Source organism: Typha latifolia, chromosome 15 (assembly GCF_019914945.1).
Source record: "Typha latifolia isolate L0001 chromosome 15, TyphaL0001v2, whole genome shotgun sequence".
Classification (NCBI taxonomy): Eukaryota; Viridiplantae; Streptophyta; class Magnoliopsida; order Poales; family Typhaceae; genus Typha; species Typha latifolia.
The window spans coordinates 4,693,581-4,709,358 of record NC_133100.1 but is presented as its reverse complement, the minus strand read 5'-3'; the positions used below and the strand labels follow the sequence as shown (position 1 = coordinate 4,709,358).

The 15,778-nt window shown below is 41.6% G+C and overlaps 1 protein-coding gene across 1 annotated transcript; it reads left to right on the top strand.

Moving 5' to 3' along the window:
- Nucleotides 1-12,374: 12,374 nt before the first annotated feature.
- LOC140802388 (uncharacterized) lies at nt 12,375-15,117 on the top strand. The gene is made up of 2 exons (XM_073157897.1): nt 12,375-12,730; nt 14,745-15,117. Exons 1-2 carry the CDS (start codon nt 12,593-12,595, stop codon nt 14,895-14,897), a joined length of 291 nt encoding a protein of 96 aa, XP_073013998.1. The 5' UTR covers nt 12,375-12,592; the 3' UTR covers nt 14,898-15,117.
- The last annotated feature ends 661 nt before the right edge of the window (nt 15,118-15,778 follow it).

The window sequence follows — 15,778 nt, the reverse complement described above, 5'->3', positions numbered from 1 at the left end:
TTTATTTATTTATTATTTTTTTAGGCTAGGTTGTTACAATATGAGGTCGGCCAGACTATGGTCAGCCATCTTGTGCCCATAATTTTTTAAGGTTGTTACAAGTAGTCTTACCTGTTAGAGAGCTTTCCCATATTATGTATGCATTCTGTTTTGATCTCCGACATGATTATATTATCTTATATATAGATGATAATAATTAAGCATATTTCATCATTCATTTGATTATATTGATCTCGGATATAAATATACTAATGATATTTTGAGATGATTGAAGATGACTATATTAAAAAGTTTTTATATCGAAATGATCTCTAGCATGAGTATATATGTGATAGACACATGAGTATGCATCTGATATATATATATATATATATATATATATATATATATATATATGATTAGAGGCTGCATTGCATCATATTCCTTTTGACTTCCTTATTACCTAAATTTGTGAATTACATGACTTGGTATAGAACTTGACAAATGCATATGATATATCATTTAAAAGGAAATGCATGAGTTCTTATGGATATGATAGTTGGTAGAAAGTATGAGGATACTCGAGTGGGCGTAATAGTTAAGGCGTCCTTAGAGTTGATTGATCGCTTGATATATTCTCGATCTTGTGACCGTAATCCGAGATCAGTAGTCTCTATGTCTAGTAGACATTGAAATGCATGTCGTTCACTAGGACATGTGTGGCGAATTATCCCTATGAGATTTTTATTAGCTAGTTGGGTACTCGGGTCTGGGTGATGTTGATACCCTTAACTATTGGCAGGGTATGATTCTAATTGAGATTCCCTTAATGGTTAGTAGGGTTTGCTCTGAGCCTTTAGGTTAGATTACGAGATTAGATACTAGATGTTTACTATGCATAGTGGTCTAGTGTGATGATATTATTTGAGATGACATTGATGATTAAGATATTAACAAATGTATATGATTTCAATATCATCTGATATATATATATATAATTATTGAATAGTTATTATGCATCATATGTGATTATATTTGACTTCATAACACGATCATGGTTAGCATGCATCATATGTGATATCTAAAAGAGTTATTATAACAACCTAGCCCTAAAAAAATATTTTGGGCACGATGTGACCGGCCACATTGTGGTCGGCCTCGGGCCCAAGCTAAGCCCAGTAGGTGAGAAGTCTTCGTATTTGTCATGGCAAGCTTTGGGTGTTCCATGCTCACCGAGCCCAGGGCCGACCAACCCGACCAAGCTAGTTAGGCGCGGCGGGGCCCGCAACTGCCATCACCGTTGTAGACCCTCCCCCCAACACCGCCTCTCTTTTTCTTCTCTCCTCTCTCTCTCTCTTTCGATCTCCTTCTCTCACTCTCCTCTCTCTCAAAAAACTCTCTTTCTCTCTCTCTCTCACTCTTAGACGTTGGCTTGCAGCTATCACCGCCACCTTAATACACTTAGTTAGGATCTTTTCTTATTGCATTAGTTGTTTATTTTTATTAAAATAAAATTCTTGTAGGTCGCGTTCGAATGCAGGAAGGGTTGCATTCGAATGCCCTTGCAAATGCTTACATTAGGTTCGCAAATACAGAGAATGTGTAATGCGTTTTTGAACGCCTGCATCGCGTTCGCACATACAGAGAACAACTCTTGTGCGTTCAAACGCAATCGGGCGTGTTTGAATGCAATCGGCGGGAATCCTCTAGAATTAGGGTTACTTATTATTTTAGGACTTGTTGGCTAGCCTCTATAAATATGTGGATGGCAGCCAACTTCATTATGCTATTGGATTATTGATTTCTTGCCTCCTATCTTCTCTCTAGACTCTCTCCCTCCTCCCTCTTCACCATCCTTCCACCTCTACCGTTGGCAAGGTTTCTCCTAACTTCTAATCTCCCTCGATTGTCGAGCCACCCCTCTTCTTTGGGATCTCGACCACTTTGTTCCCTTCATCTATATTCCTTAATCACATCCACCATCCACCTTCATCTCCATACCCATCCATAACCCTAACATCCACTCCACCCGTCACCACCACCATCACCCACGTTATTTTATTCTAGTTGTAATTCAAATCTGTGAAGGGCTAAATAAAGATTAGAAAGTTACGAATCTAACTCATTTGGTTTCGTAATTTTCGGACTATAGGAGAATATTTGCGGAATATTTTCCTACGGTTGCGCGGACTGCTTCCTACAATAAATTCAGATCTTAAAAAATTGTTCCATAGCCAACCTTTTGGTACAAGAACCTATCAATTTGATATCAGAGTAGGCGAACGTCAGACCTTCATTAATGGTTGAAACAAGGAAGATAACATCAACAAGGAGACCTATAGAGAGCACACTGACAAGGGAGGATTCAATCTATGATGACCCTAACTGTGAGGCCGATTCCTTTGGAGTGACCATGGCAGGACCGAGTCAACCAACGTCCATGGGTGTGAATATGAGCTTAGAGTCAAATGAACTTAAGGGCATGTTCCAAACATTGTTGCACATAGTTGACGCAATGTAGAATGATCATAATGCTTTAAAGGAATATGTCATGAATCGATCAGCTTTGTCATCTCCTCGACAAAGATCGGTACCTCAAAAAGGACCAGCGGTGGGTCCTCATCGAACCGATATCCCACATGTCCAGGTGCATCATGTGAGCGTCAATGATCCCCTCTTACCTATGCCTACACATCATCCCCTATCTCCGTTATAAAACACAAGACTGACGGTGGTGAAACATGAGAGGCGTGCGACACCGGTGCACTTTGTTGATGAGGAGGATTAACACTTTGAGGAAGAGGTTGATCCCTTTGGAGATGGTGATGGACGTACTCAAGAATTTAGAGAAGGTGATCAACATGCACAAAGGTTCAGACTTGAACCAAGGATCTTTCGTGAACCCGACAATGCTATTCGGGGGAGAATCGCACGCTTGGACTTTCTAAAATTCTAAGGCGGTGATCTAATGGATTGGGTGTTTCAAGTTGAATAATACTTTGATTGTCAAGGGACAGCGGAGGACATAAAAGTCCAGATGGTAAGCTTTCACCTCCAAGGAACGGCATTGCATTCGTACAGATTGGTTATTCGTGAAGGAGGATTTACCAGATGGGCTAATTGTTGTAGGAGGATTACACATAGATTTGGGACAGCGGCATATGAAGATTTTACTGCCACATTAACCAAGATGGTTTAGAGGACAATTGTAATCGAGTACTAAGCAGAATTTGAAAGAGTTAGTAGTCGTTGTGAGCCACCTTGTCCCGGACCGACATTGATGAGCACATTTATTTCAAGTGTGCAAGAGGTGATGCAAGTGGATATTCGTGCTCTTTGTCCTACTACTCTTGAGGAGGCCTTTGAGAAGGCTATGAGGATGGAACAAAAGCATAAGGCTCTAAAGATGGCAGCGAAAACCAATTGGGGCAACCGAGATGGGCAATTTTCATTTAGAACACCGGCTAGAAATTTTGCGATTTCAAAAACAGCGGTTGCGAGCACTAGATTACTAGCTCATCGACAGTCTTGAGGAGGATGATGAGGTTGTTGATGATAGTGAGTGTCCAGAGGAGGTCCATGAGGAGGCTATTGAGGAGGGTGCGGAGGAAGATATCTAAACTGAAATATCGATGCATGCATATTCGGGTACTTCTGCGCCGATGATGTTACGGGTAGACAGACTCGTTAGAAAGCATTGTGTGCACATCCTCATCGATTCGGGGAGTACACACAACTTTCTAGATGAGAAGTTAGTGAGGAGATTGGGTTTGGATGCCGAACCGACCACAGGATTTGACGTTGCTATTGGAGACGGCACGAAGCTAAAGGCGGAGAAATTGTGTCGCCGGGTCGGTATATGGATGCAAGGACACGTCATCATTGTGGACTTGTATCTGTTGGCACTGCAAGGAGCAAACATTGTCCTAGGCACTCAATGGTTATAGAGTTTCGGACCCGTCATATTTGATTTCCGGAGCATATGAATGAAATTTAAATAAGAAAACAAAGATGTGCAGTTTGATAGCGTTCAGTCTTCGCCGATTCCTGTGATGCAACCTATGGTGGGGCTGCCTTGTGCGTATGATTTGGCCTATGTTCTTTAGTTATGACCAGCAGGAGATGAGCCTCAAATGAGTTCAGGTACTACTATTGAATTGTCTAATTTATTAGATAATTTTTCTAGACTATTTGAGGAGCCATAGGAGTTGCCAGCAGGTAGGGCGGTGGACCATCGCATAGAGATTGTACCCGGGGTTGCACCGGCGAACGTGAGGCCATATCAATATCCACATGTACAAAAAAAGTTATCTCAAAGATGGTAGTCGAGATATTGGAGTAAGGCCTCATACAACTAAGTTATAGCTCATACTCATCCCCCGTGCTATTAGTGCGAAAAAAGACGGGACATGATATTTTTGTGTCGACTATCAGGCACTAAATGTTATTACTGTCAAGGACCAGTATCCAATTCCGGTTATAGAGGAGCTGCTGGACGAGCTTGTAGGGGTGAACATATTCAGCAAGCTTGACTTGAGGGTTGGGTATCATCAAATTAGAGTTCACCCTGTGGATGTGCACAAAACTGCATTTCGAACTCCGAATGAGCATTACGAGTTCCGGGTAATGCATTTTGGTCTCACTAATGCTCCAGCTACCGTTCAAGGCCTCATGAATGATATATTTTAGCCTCTCTTGCGAAGATATGTCTTGGTATTTTTTGATGATATTTTGGTATACAGTAGGACTGAATTGGAGCATTGACGGCATTTGGAGGATGTGCTATATTAGTTGAAGCAAAATCAATTGAAGATCAAGAAGTCGAAGTGCCTATGGGGAGTACCACAAGTGGAGTATTTAGGCCACATCTTTTCAGCGGATAGTGTAGCGGCGGATCCTCAAAAGGTTACATGCATGACCACTCGGCCTATTCCTACTACTACCACCGGATTGCGAGGACTTTTGGGGTTGACCAGATATTATCGCCACATCATCGCTGGGTATTGCAAGATCGTTGCTCCTCTCACTTCATTGTTGAAGAATGACTCTTTTAGATGGACGAATGAAGCCACTACAGCCTTTGAAAAACTAAAAACAGCAATGACGACGGCACATGTTCTAGCGCTACCGGACTTCACCAAAGAGTTTATTGTGGAATGTGATGTGTCGGGTGTTGGCATAAGAGCTGTAATAATGCAAGAAGGACGTCCCATTGCCATTCTTAGTAAGGCTTTGTCACAAAAATCTCAGCAATTATTGACTTATGAGAGAGAGATGTTGGCAATTCTAAATGCGGTGACAAAGTGGAGGCCTTATTTGATCGGTAGGCGATTTATTATCCGAACCAATCAAAAGAGCCTTTCATACTTTATGAGACAGCGCATACACACTCCGGCACAACAGAGATGGGTCATAAAATTATTGGGGTATGAATATGAAATCCAATACAAGAAGGGAACAAAAAATAGAGCGGCGGATGCACTATCACGCCAACCCGATACTACCGAGCTTGCAACCTATTCTTCTCCTACCTTCCCCTTCCTTGACGAGCTAAGGTATGCATGTACATCTGACCCAGATATTTTGAGATTGTTATAGGAGGTGATGGATGATCCAGAGCGCCATCTAGAGTTAGAGAACCGAGGCGGTTTGGTGCTGGACCGTTGATGCATTTGGGTACCCACAAATGATGGATTGTGGCAGAAATTATTGGAACACTTCCACCAAACTCCAGAGGCTAGTCATGAGAGTGTTTTGAGGACTTATAAGAGGATATCTTAGAGTTGCACGTGGCTAGGATTGAGGTGGGATGTGAGGAGTTTTGTCCGTGCTTGCGAAGTTTGTCAAAGGAGCAAGTATGCACACTTTTCGGCATTATCAAATTCATTTTCAACCAAGTCGGTGGCTAAAATTTTTGTTAGAGATGTTGCTCGGTTACATGGCATGCCACGCACGATTGTCTCAGATCATGATCGTGTATTTATGAGCGACTTTTGGATGGAGTTTTTCAGATTGTAGGGGACTCGATTGAACTTCAGTTTAGCCTACCATCCACGGACGGACAGCCAAACTAAGATGGTCAATCGAGACGCCACATTGATGAGGTTGCATGCCCATCTTAAACTTGCTCAAAACTGCATGAAACAAGTTTATGATCGCAGTCGTAGGGAGCAGGAGTTCGACATTGGTAGTTCGGTGTTTGTGAGGGTACAACCGTATCAACAGGTGACCTTACGTCCAATGCGTAACCAAAAGTTAGCTCATCACTACTTTGGTGTGTTTCGGGTGTTAGAATGTATTGGTTAGGTTGCATATCGTTTGGAGCTGCCGAAGGGGTCGAGAGTGCATCTTGTCTTCTATGTTTTATTGTTGAGGGAGCAGATTGGAGATCATGAGATTGTTGGATCAGTTCTATCAGAGCCATTGGAGGAGACAGAGATCGTAGAGCTAGGTGCCAACGATAACATGGTGCCAGATTGGAGATGGAGATTCTAGTTGAGTGGCTTGGTAAGCATCTGATGAGGCGACATGGGAGTTGGAGACTGACATTTTGAAGCATTTCCCCGACTTTTCACCTTGAGGGCAAGGTGAGGGAAGCGTGGTGGGCTGATACACTTAGCTAGGATCTTTTCTTATTGTATTAGTTGTTTATTTTCATTAAAATAAAATTCCTATAGGTCGCGTTCGAATGCAGGATGGGTCACGTTCGAACGCCCTTGCGAATGCCTACATTAGGTTTGCAAATACAGAGAACGCATAATGTGCATTCGAATGCAGTCGGGTGCGTTCGAACGCCTACATCGCATTCGCACATACAGAGAACGTATTTTGTGTTTCGAATGCGATCAGGCGCGTTCGAACGCGATCAGTGGGAATCCTCTTGAATTAGGGTTACTTATTATTTTAGGACTTGTTGGCTAGCCTCTATAAATATGTGGATGGCAGCCAACTTCATTATGCTATTGGATTATTGATTTCTTGCCTGCTTTCTTCTCTCTAGACTCTCCCCCCTTCTCCCTCTTCACCATCTTTCCACCTCTACTGTTGGCAAGGTTTCTTATAACTCCTAATTTCCCTCGACTATCGAGTGATACAATCTCCTCTTAGGCTAAGGTTCGATCTCTTCCAATTCTCTGATCTGGACTAGATCTGGCACAGAACTTTGAAATAAGATCTCAAAAGATGCCGCCGTCGGATCGACGTGAAATTTGGCGAGGTTGTATCCCCCAAAAAGATCTTTCAACAAATCAAGTTTCAAGTGAATTGAATGTAGGGATATCGAGATATCGTCCGATTAGTGGACGAATGTCAGGGTGGTCTGTTTAGGATCCGTGGATGGAGGCACGAGATCCTAGGATGATGGTGGTTGAAGGTGGATCGGCGTTTGTGGCGTGGCACTAGTGAAAAGTGGTGATGAAAAGGTTATGGTTGATGAAAGGGTTAGGGCAAGTGTTGGATAGATTGGAAGAAGGGGAAGGAGAGGGCCGCCCCTAAGGGTCTAGGGTGATTGGCCGGTCGAGGGAGGTTAGAAGTGGTGTCACCCAGGATTGAGAGAACGAGAGCGAAGAAGACGAAGGAGGCAAGGCAAACTCAATTCTTCAATAATAATCTTTTGGTATCCATTCACATCCCTTTTAGAGGCTAACACAAACAACTCAAAACGAACCTTAAATAATACAATTTCGCCGACCGTGTTCGAACGCACCGAATTTTGACGGTTGACTGTTGTGGAAGGCTGAGGTTGACAAAAATAAAATCTTCATCTCCTTCTTCATTTAGTCGCAGCCATGGCAGGGAGCTTTCGGCTGTCTGGGTGAGAAAAGCAGCAGCCCACGAGGTCTTTATAGGGCTGTTAGTGGCTGGTGCCGCCGTGGGTGGAAGATTGCGACCTTCTCCTTCGAGTTGTAGCTCGGCGGGAAGCTGCGACGTCATCGCCGGTGATGACGCTGTCGCGGTCGACTGTCGATTGACCGAGGAGAATGGTGGAGGGTCGCTGGAGGCTATACGCGATTTATTCCTGGTTGCCGACTCGCTGTGGTTGCAAAGGGAGATGGTGTAAGGCGGCCCAAGTGGTAGAACTCGCATTTCTGGATCATCTCCCTCACCACTGATGAGGATTCCTGAGGAGGGATATCTAGCAACCATGTGTGGTCTTCCTCCATTCAATAGTGGTTCGTATGGTTGTCGACTCGTCAAAGAACTCCGTTCCGACGTCGAAAGAACCTTTCCAACCATCGAACTCGTCGGAGGAAACTGCTACCTTGAAGCTGGACTCTTTACCATTTCTACAGGGATCAGGAAGGGTGCGGCCAACCTTTCGCGGTTTGTCGGCGAGGTCTCCGGTGCATGGGAAGATGTGGAGGTTCTGAGGGCTGCTACGATGGTTGAGGATCCCATTGTAGCCGGTGGCAATTTGTTGCGGCTTGACCATGGGTCGGGGTGTAGAAGCTTGATCTTGCTGGATAGTCGAACTCTCCCCTATTTTTTTGGGGAACGAGGAGGTCGTGGAGGATGTTGGGTATGATGCGGAGGGCTCCCCATGCTGCCTTGCGATTGCCATGCTTGTTGAAGAAGGTTTCGGCCACACTACTATAGCGTTGGTCGATCTCCGACTAAAGTCACGACTTGTGACCTTGTTTGACGTTAGCGTCTGTCTATATGGTGAAGGGTCATATTCGTATGCTGGTGTCCATCGTCGTGATGCCTCCTTCTGGGTGGTGTTCTGGGGATTGAACACAACCCGTCCCGCCTTGTCGGTATACACATATGCGGTGGTGGCCTCACTATAAGGCACTTGTGTCCAGGGAGACCACCATGACATTCACATAGAGATTTTGGGCTCCTCCCATTGTATATCTTGAGTCTTTGTGTTCCAGAAGAAGAGGTGTCTTGTCTCATTGTCGATCTAGGCCTTCCAAGGCTTCGGCAAGTCCGGATCGATCGGCGCATATCTCGGGCTTTTTGGATAAGCCGACGTCCTTGACATTGGTGCATTCCCAATTGCCATAGCTTCTCTTGTCACCTGTATTCTCCGTATCATCTCCATCATCATCTGGTTATTGATGGCCATTTGTTCGGAAAGAGATCCAATCATGGCTTGAATGCTAGGCTCTTCCGTATTAAGATTTGGTTGGGCGGTTCCGTGGGTGGAAGTTCCCATAGCCGTTTCCCCCTCCTCTAATGGGGAAATCTCTTCTTCCTCATCTCGCTGTGCAGCCATGGCTCTGGTTGTCGTCATAGGAAGCGTGTGTCGGAGGAATGGTAGGTCTAATATCAGCTTGATACGATCTCCCCTTAGGCTAAGGTTTGATCTCTTCTAATTCTCTGATCTGGACTAGATCTGGCACAAAAATTTGAAATAAGATCCCGAAATATGCCATCATTGGATCGACATGAAATTTGGACAAGTTGTAGCCCCAGAAAATAAATTTCCAAAAAATTAAGTTTCAGGCAAATCGGATGTGGGGATCTCGAGATATCGTCCAATTAGTGGATGAACATCAGGGTGGTATGTTTAGGATCTGTGGATGGAGGCACGAGATCCTATGATGATGATGGTTGAGATGGACCGGCATTTGTGGGGTGGCACCGGTGAAAAGTGGTGATGGAAAGGTTATGGTTGATGGAAGAGTTAGGGTAAGTGTTGGATAGATTGGAAGAAGGGGAAGGAAAGGGCCGGTCGAGGGAGGTTAGAAGCGGCATCGCCGGGGATTGGGAGAACCAGAGCGAAGAAGACGAAGAAGGCAAAGCAAAATTCAATTCTTTAATAATAATCTTTTGGTTGCCATTCACATCCCTTTTAGAGGCTAACCCAAATAACTCAAAATGAACCCTAAACAATACAATTTTGCCGACCGCGTTCGAGTGCGCCTGACCGCATTCGAATGCACCGAGTTTGCTCTTCTCTGGATTTGCAAATGCGATGTAGGCGTTCGAACGCACGATCGAACGCGTCTGTTTCCCACTTCTCTAAATTTGCGAACACGATGCAGGCGTTCACAATGAGTTCGAACGGGGCGTTCGAACGCACAATGCACACTCTCACAACTAGTTCACAACCGCGTTCGAACTCACTCCACCAGCGTTCGAACGCAACTTACATAAATTTTCTTAGAAATTAAACATTAAAATAAGAAACAAAGACACTCCTAAAGTGAATACATATTTGAGACGACATCGGTGAAGTCTGATTCGTATCATCGAGCCACCCCTCTTCTTTGGTATCTCAACCACTTCGTTCCCTTCGTCTATATCCCTTAATCACATCTACCATCCACCTTCATCTCCATACCCATCCATAACCCTAACATCCAGTCCACCTGTCACCACCACCATCACCCACATTATTTCGTATTTTTGTTCCAGTTGTAGTTCGAATCTGCGAAGGGTGTAAATATAAAAGTTGTAGATCATGAAGTTACGAATCTAACCCACTTGTTTTGTAATGTTCTAACTACAGGATAATATTTGAGGAATATTTTCTTACAGTTGCGCGGACTGCTTTCTACAATAAATTTAGATCTTAAGGAATTATTCTGTAGCTGACCTTTTAGTATAAGAACCCATCACACCTCCACCGACGCTAGTGAGCCTCCTCCCTCTCTTTCTTTCTTTCTTTGTCTCTCTCTCCCTTTATTCCTCTTTCTCTCTCGGGTTTGCTGAAACTAAGCTGCTGGCGAGAGGCCGACCACTGGCTGGCCAGCAGCGGCTAAGCTCCTCTTCGCTAGCCAGCCTAACTCCTCTTTCCTTCCCTTCCTTCCTTCTTCTCTTCTTCTTATTTTTCTTCCTCGGTTCTCCTCCTCCTCTTTCTACAATAGTGCCCGGGGTTCATTTCATTTAGCCCATGGGTCTTTTTCTTGGTATGCTGCCATGGATGGTCTAGGACACGTGGATGGAAATTATGCATGTTGTTCTTGTGGTTCATCACGCCAAGGCTATGGTGCTTGTAGAATTGACCCTTGTTGGACTTGTTCCAACGATGGACGTTCCTCATGCTGAGAGTGGTCGCCTATTGGCGGGGATGCTGATCTAGATAGGTATGCGCAACGATGGTGTTCCATGACCCATAGCTCGCACTTGTTCAACAATTGTTGTAGCAAGTGGATTTGGTTTGATTGGTTACCTCGAACTGTTTGATGTTTCCACCACTGTGGGGTGCAGGTAGAGGGCTTGTTGATGTAGGCTTGACAATAATAGCATCGACTAGAAGAGCCATCATATGTTCTTGAGACGCTCTCACGCTTCTTGATCAGCTTGTATCTCCTTGATCAAACGGAGAAGTATCAAGTCCGTGTGGACTTGCCTAGCCTCTGACCGATCCAGTCCAACCATGGGTGACTCTAGTTGGGTTGGGCCGATCAAAGTATCTTTCGATCTTCGTCTTTGTTGTACTCGGTTTGCGACGATCGTAGGATCTTCCACGTGTACTTATTCATCCATGAACTGAGGTTCGGCCGGTTTTGTACCAAGTTGATATGAACCGTTTTAAGGGTCTGAATTAAGAAATTTCAAATAGAGTTAATATTCGCTAAACTAGAGCAAAGCATAACTTTTGAACTCAAAGGTGGATTGGACATGTAATTCGATGAGAAGAATAAGACAAAGATGATGGTCATGGTGATTTGGTGGAAAGACGTGAATACAAAGATGATAACCTAGGAGTAAAGGTTACGTGGTAGTTGATGGTAGATTGCAAAAGATGTGCACAGGGATACAATTAGTGGTTGAGAGGGCGAAGGGATGAAGAGGGAGAAGGTGGTTGGCCTCAGAGATGAAGGGAGCAACCAAATGAAAGATATATATAAGATAGACGAGGGAATTGGGAGAGAATAGAGCTTTAGAGGGTTGGAGGAAAATAGGGATTTGAGAGATAGGTTTTTGACTCAAATAATTAATGCCTAAACAAAAGGGGCATAAGCCTAAAGTAATTTAAAGAGTCCTAAAGTAAGAAAAATAAGTAAAGCTACAAGTCTGGGTCATAAGCCTTTTGATTAACAGCCCCTCCATCTATAAAAGAGAGTGCCAAGAATGAATAAGGCATGAAAATTAAAAAGATGAACCAACAAATGAAACATATAATGAACAGTTAAAAGTTTAGATAGTATTATGAATCCACTGAAAAGAAGGAAAGAATATTCTAGAGAAGAGATGAGTACTTTAGGCGTTTGCAGTTATCTTAGCTAGCACATTTCTGTTTAATCCAAACTTAGTTCTCCATTTTGAATTTTGTAAATGATCTAAATTAGTTTCTAAAGGTTAAGTTCTTTTTAGGCCACCATTGTAGATCAATTGTTGGATTTTACTATCCCATGAGATCGTAGGTTTAATTCATTTCATTGATATTAGGATTGATATTTTGTAGGTTTTCAATTAGATAAGTTTCTGTGTATTATTTTGACTTATTTTATCTCATTTTTTTAATTTCTTAAGTGGTTTGGGCTAATTGTTTAATTTATATAATATATGGGACAGAGTTAGCCTTTTTGTTTGGCCACAATCTATATACTTATGATCTATCAAAGAAAAAAAGAAAAAAGATTTCCTTTTGAACCTCGAGTTTGAGACACGCTTTTAACCTGGAAATCCAGTGTTGTGGTGCAACCTAGCGACAACGATGCTTCAATTCCCGACGTTCATGCGGCAGTTCCCATCACCGCCCCTCATCCCTTCCTCCACTCTGCTCCCTGTTTGGACCGTCGCCCAAGACGACGAGCTACTCCTCGCCATGGCGGAATCCGAGCTCGAAGACAAGGTACCCTTTTACCCTTCTAGCTAATTTGCCCTCTTTCTTTTCTCCTCTTTTCATTTTTGGTTCGAAAAACTAGGTTCTGATCTTTTTCTTGTGTTGAGGTTGTTATACCAATTGATGTTTCTTGAAATCGGTAGTAAACATCACGAATTAGGTTCTTTTTCTTGCAACTTGGAGTGATATGGCACAAATTCTGTGGTGATCACAAAATTGTTTTGTGACTCAAAAAGATTTTGATCCAAGTTCTTCGGGATATTTTTTGATACTCTTTTTCTGCGGGCTTTTTTTATTTTTTTATTTTGAGCATAAGATGTGATTCTGCCATTGCTCTTGTTATTCACAAAGGAAAAGGGGCAAGCATTTTGTAGTAAGATTGTAAAAGATCGGCTGAGTGAGAAAGAATGCTAATGTTCTAGAAATCTGCAGTAATTTTGTCCTTAGAGATACAGAAAAATGAAATATGCTTAATTCTGGCTTGATAAAGTTTTTTTTTTCATTTATGTGTGATATTTAGACTGCCCACTGATTTGCACAATAATTGACTTGAAAGTTGAGATTTTGCACAAATTAAGTGTGAGTTATACTAAAAAAATGCTGTAGTATTAGAACAATGTCTTTTGACTCGTTAACTTTCTTATGACTCTTCTCATTTAATGAGTCAGAAACTTTGAAATTTTTTGGCTTACAAATTGTTCTTTAGTGGAATCTTCACGAATTTCTTTGGCATTATGATGTTACACATGAATTGCAGTGCCGATCGGCACGGGTTGATATGTATCGTGCTGGTGTATTATCGGCACCAATACAGAGGTAATATCTCGATATTCCTTTATGGCCACTCATCGGTGTGTGCTGCTATAATTAAACATATATTACTTTAAAGAAATCTAATTTGGGGTTGCTTTCATTCCTTTTGGTACCTCTTTTCAGTTTGGTCCTTGATCTACAATTATATTTCGAATTTTAGAAATCAAAGGGAAATTTCAGTTTTCCTTGCCCCAACAAAGAGGATTCAAGAAGAATGAGAGAAAACCATGAGATTAGAATCTAAACTAATTTATAATATTAATGGACTTTAATTTAACCCATAAAATCTATTTTAAGGCCCTAAAAATGGTTAGAGGTTGTTTTTAAGCATTTTAAGACTATTCAGTGTGACGACGACACACCTGTTTGGTCAGACATGTGCCAGCGATACTATCATGCCAACTCAATTTATTTATAGCTTTTTTATCGATATTCTTGGTTTCTTCTCTCTACTCTTATAATGACATCCAATGAAGTTGCTGTGAGTATGCTTCATTAGGTTCTTGGGAAGAGCAAATTGCTCCAAGAATCCAAGTGCTATTGGTTTTTAGTCCTGCTACTGCTGAAGTCTGTTCTTATTGGTTGAGAGATTCTATCATGAGCACTCCAGCTATTATAGCTATTCCCCATAACTTAATTATCTTTTCTTCCTCACTAAGAGAAGAAATTGTTGATATTTCTTTTGATCTGGCATTCCACAAATCAATGAATGGAAAAAATACCTGACACATATTTTCATGCTGTTAGCTTATTGTAGCACCTACATTTAGGGAAGTAGTGCTTCCGATTTTGGAGTATTTATTATTACTTGTAGTGCCATACATATCTAAATTTCTCATTGGTCTTTCAACATTTTCATTGGAAACATTGTTCTAATCATTAAAATGTTAATGGGTTGAAATTTGATATCTGAATAATGTGAAATTATGGTGATGCGCACAATCATTGTTTTACTTAACAAATCAGACCCATTTTCTATAACTTTAAACTGAGGTAAATAGTGTTCTGCTCATGAAGGATGATTCTTGACTTAGTATTGCTTAATTGGCTATACTTATGATGCTTTAATTGTGAGTAAAACAAAATGAGTCATCTCTTGAAGAGAAGTCTGTCCGTAAGTTTAGTTCATTATTGTTTCTCAACTTGGAAACTAATCAGCTCATGTTCTCTATAATAGTTGATTGGATATTATCTGATGTCTGATCTGCAGTTCAACGAAATAAGAAAGACCAATAGCAACCTGGTTGTAATTGGTAAAACAACCCTCGATTACAAGGAAGACGTAGATGCTGTGGAAGAAGATGATGAGGCAGATAATGCTGAGGAATCTGAGGGCGATGAGTTTGAACAAGAGACTGGTTAATATTCCTGCATTATGTGACTGAATGCTTGTATCAACTACTTACGCTTTTCGTTTCTTAGGTTCTTTTACGTTTTGAGGTATAAATCTAAGCAAGTAACATATGCCATCCGTTGGCAAATATTGTGCCCCCGTTTGCTTTACCGTTGTTTTGTAATGACTCTTTTGCTGGCTAGATGGTAACTAGTAGCAAGTATGAAAGAAGATGCATGCTTTTAAGCAATTTATTATTCATATGGCAGCATTGTAGTAAAAGAAGTTAAAAAAAAAAACTATAAGAAATGAAATAAACTTTCGCAGAAAATGATAACCTCTTTTTATTCTAAATTCTGAAACCTGAGTGTGCCCATATTATGAATTCTTGCAAAAGGCAATTACGTGGGTGAATAAACTGATAAGACACCTTAATTTAGAATGACAAATGGACATCATATCAATCTTATTCTAAATTATAAATATTATTTATTAAGATTAAATTTTGAGATAATTTTCTTTTCACACTTCTGAACTATCACCTATTTCTATAATAACTCCTCAACTATTTCTTGGTACACATTAAACCTCTGAACTATTAGAAATATTTTACTTGATCCTTTTCATTAGAGTTTTGTTATCTATTTTATCCATAAGTTGTCGTGTGGTGGTCACATAGCAACTAAATAACGAAAATACACTTGATGACAATTTAAAATAAACTTTTATGATGACCAAAATACCCTTCCCTCTTTCCTTCTATGTTGCATCCCACCTCTTTCTCCATTTGTTTTTTCAATTTTGAGGTTGACTTTAGAGAGAACTCTATGTCGCCTTTCATTCTTCTTCTCCGCTGAATTGAGCGATCAACATCAAGATCAAGGAGTGGCGATGGTGTCACTCAAGCTATA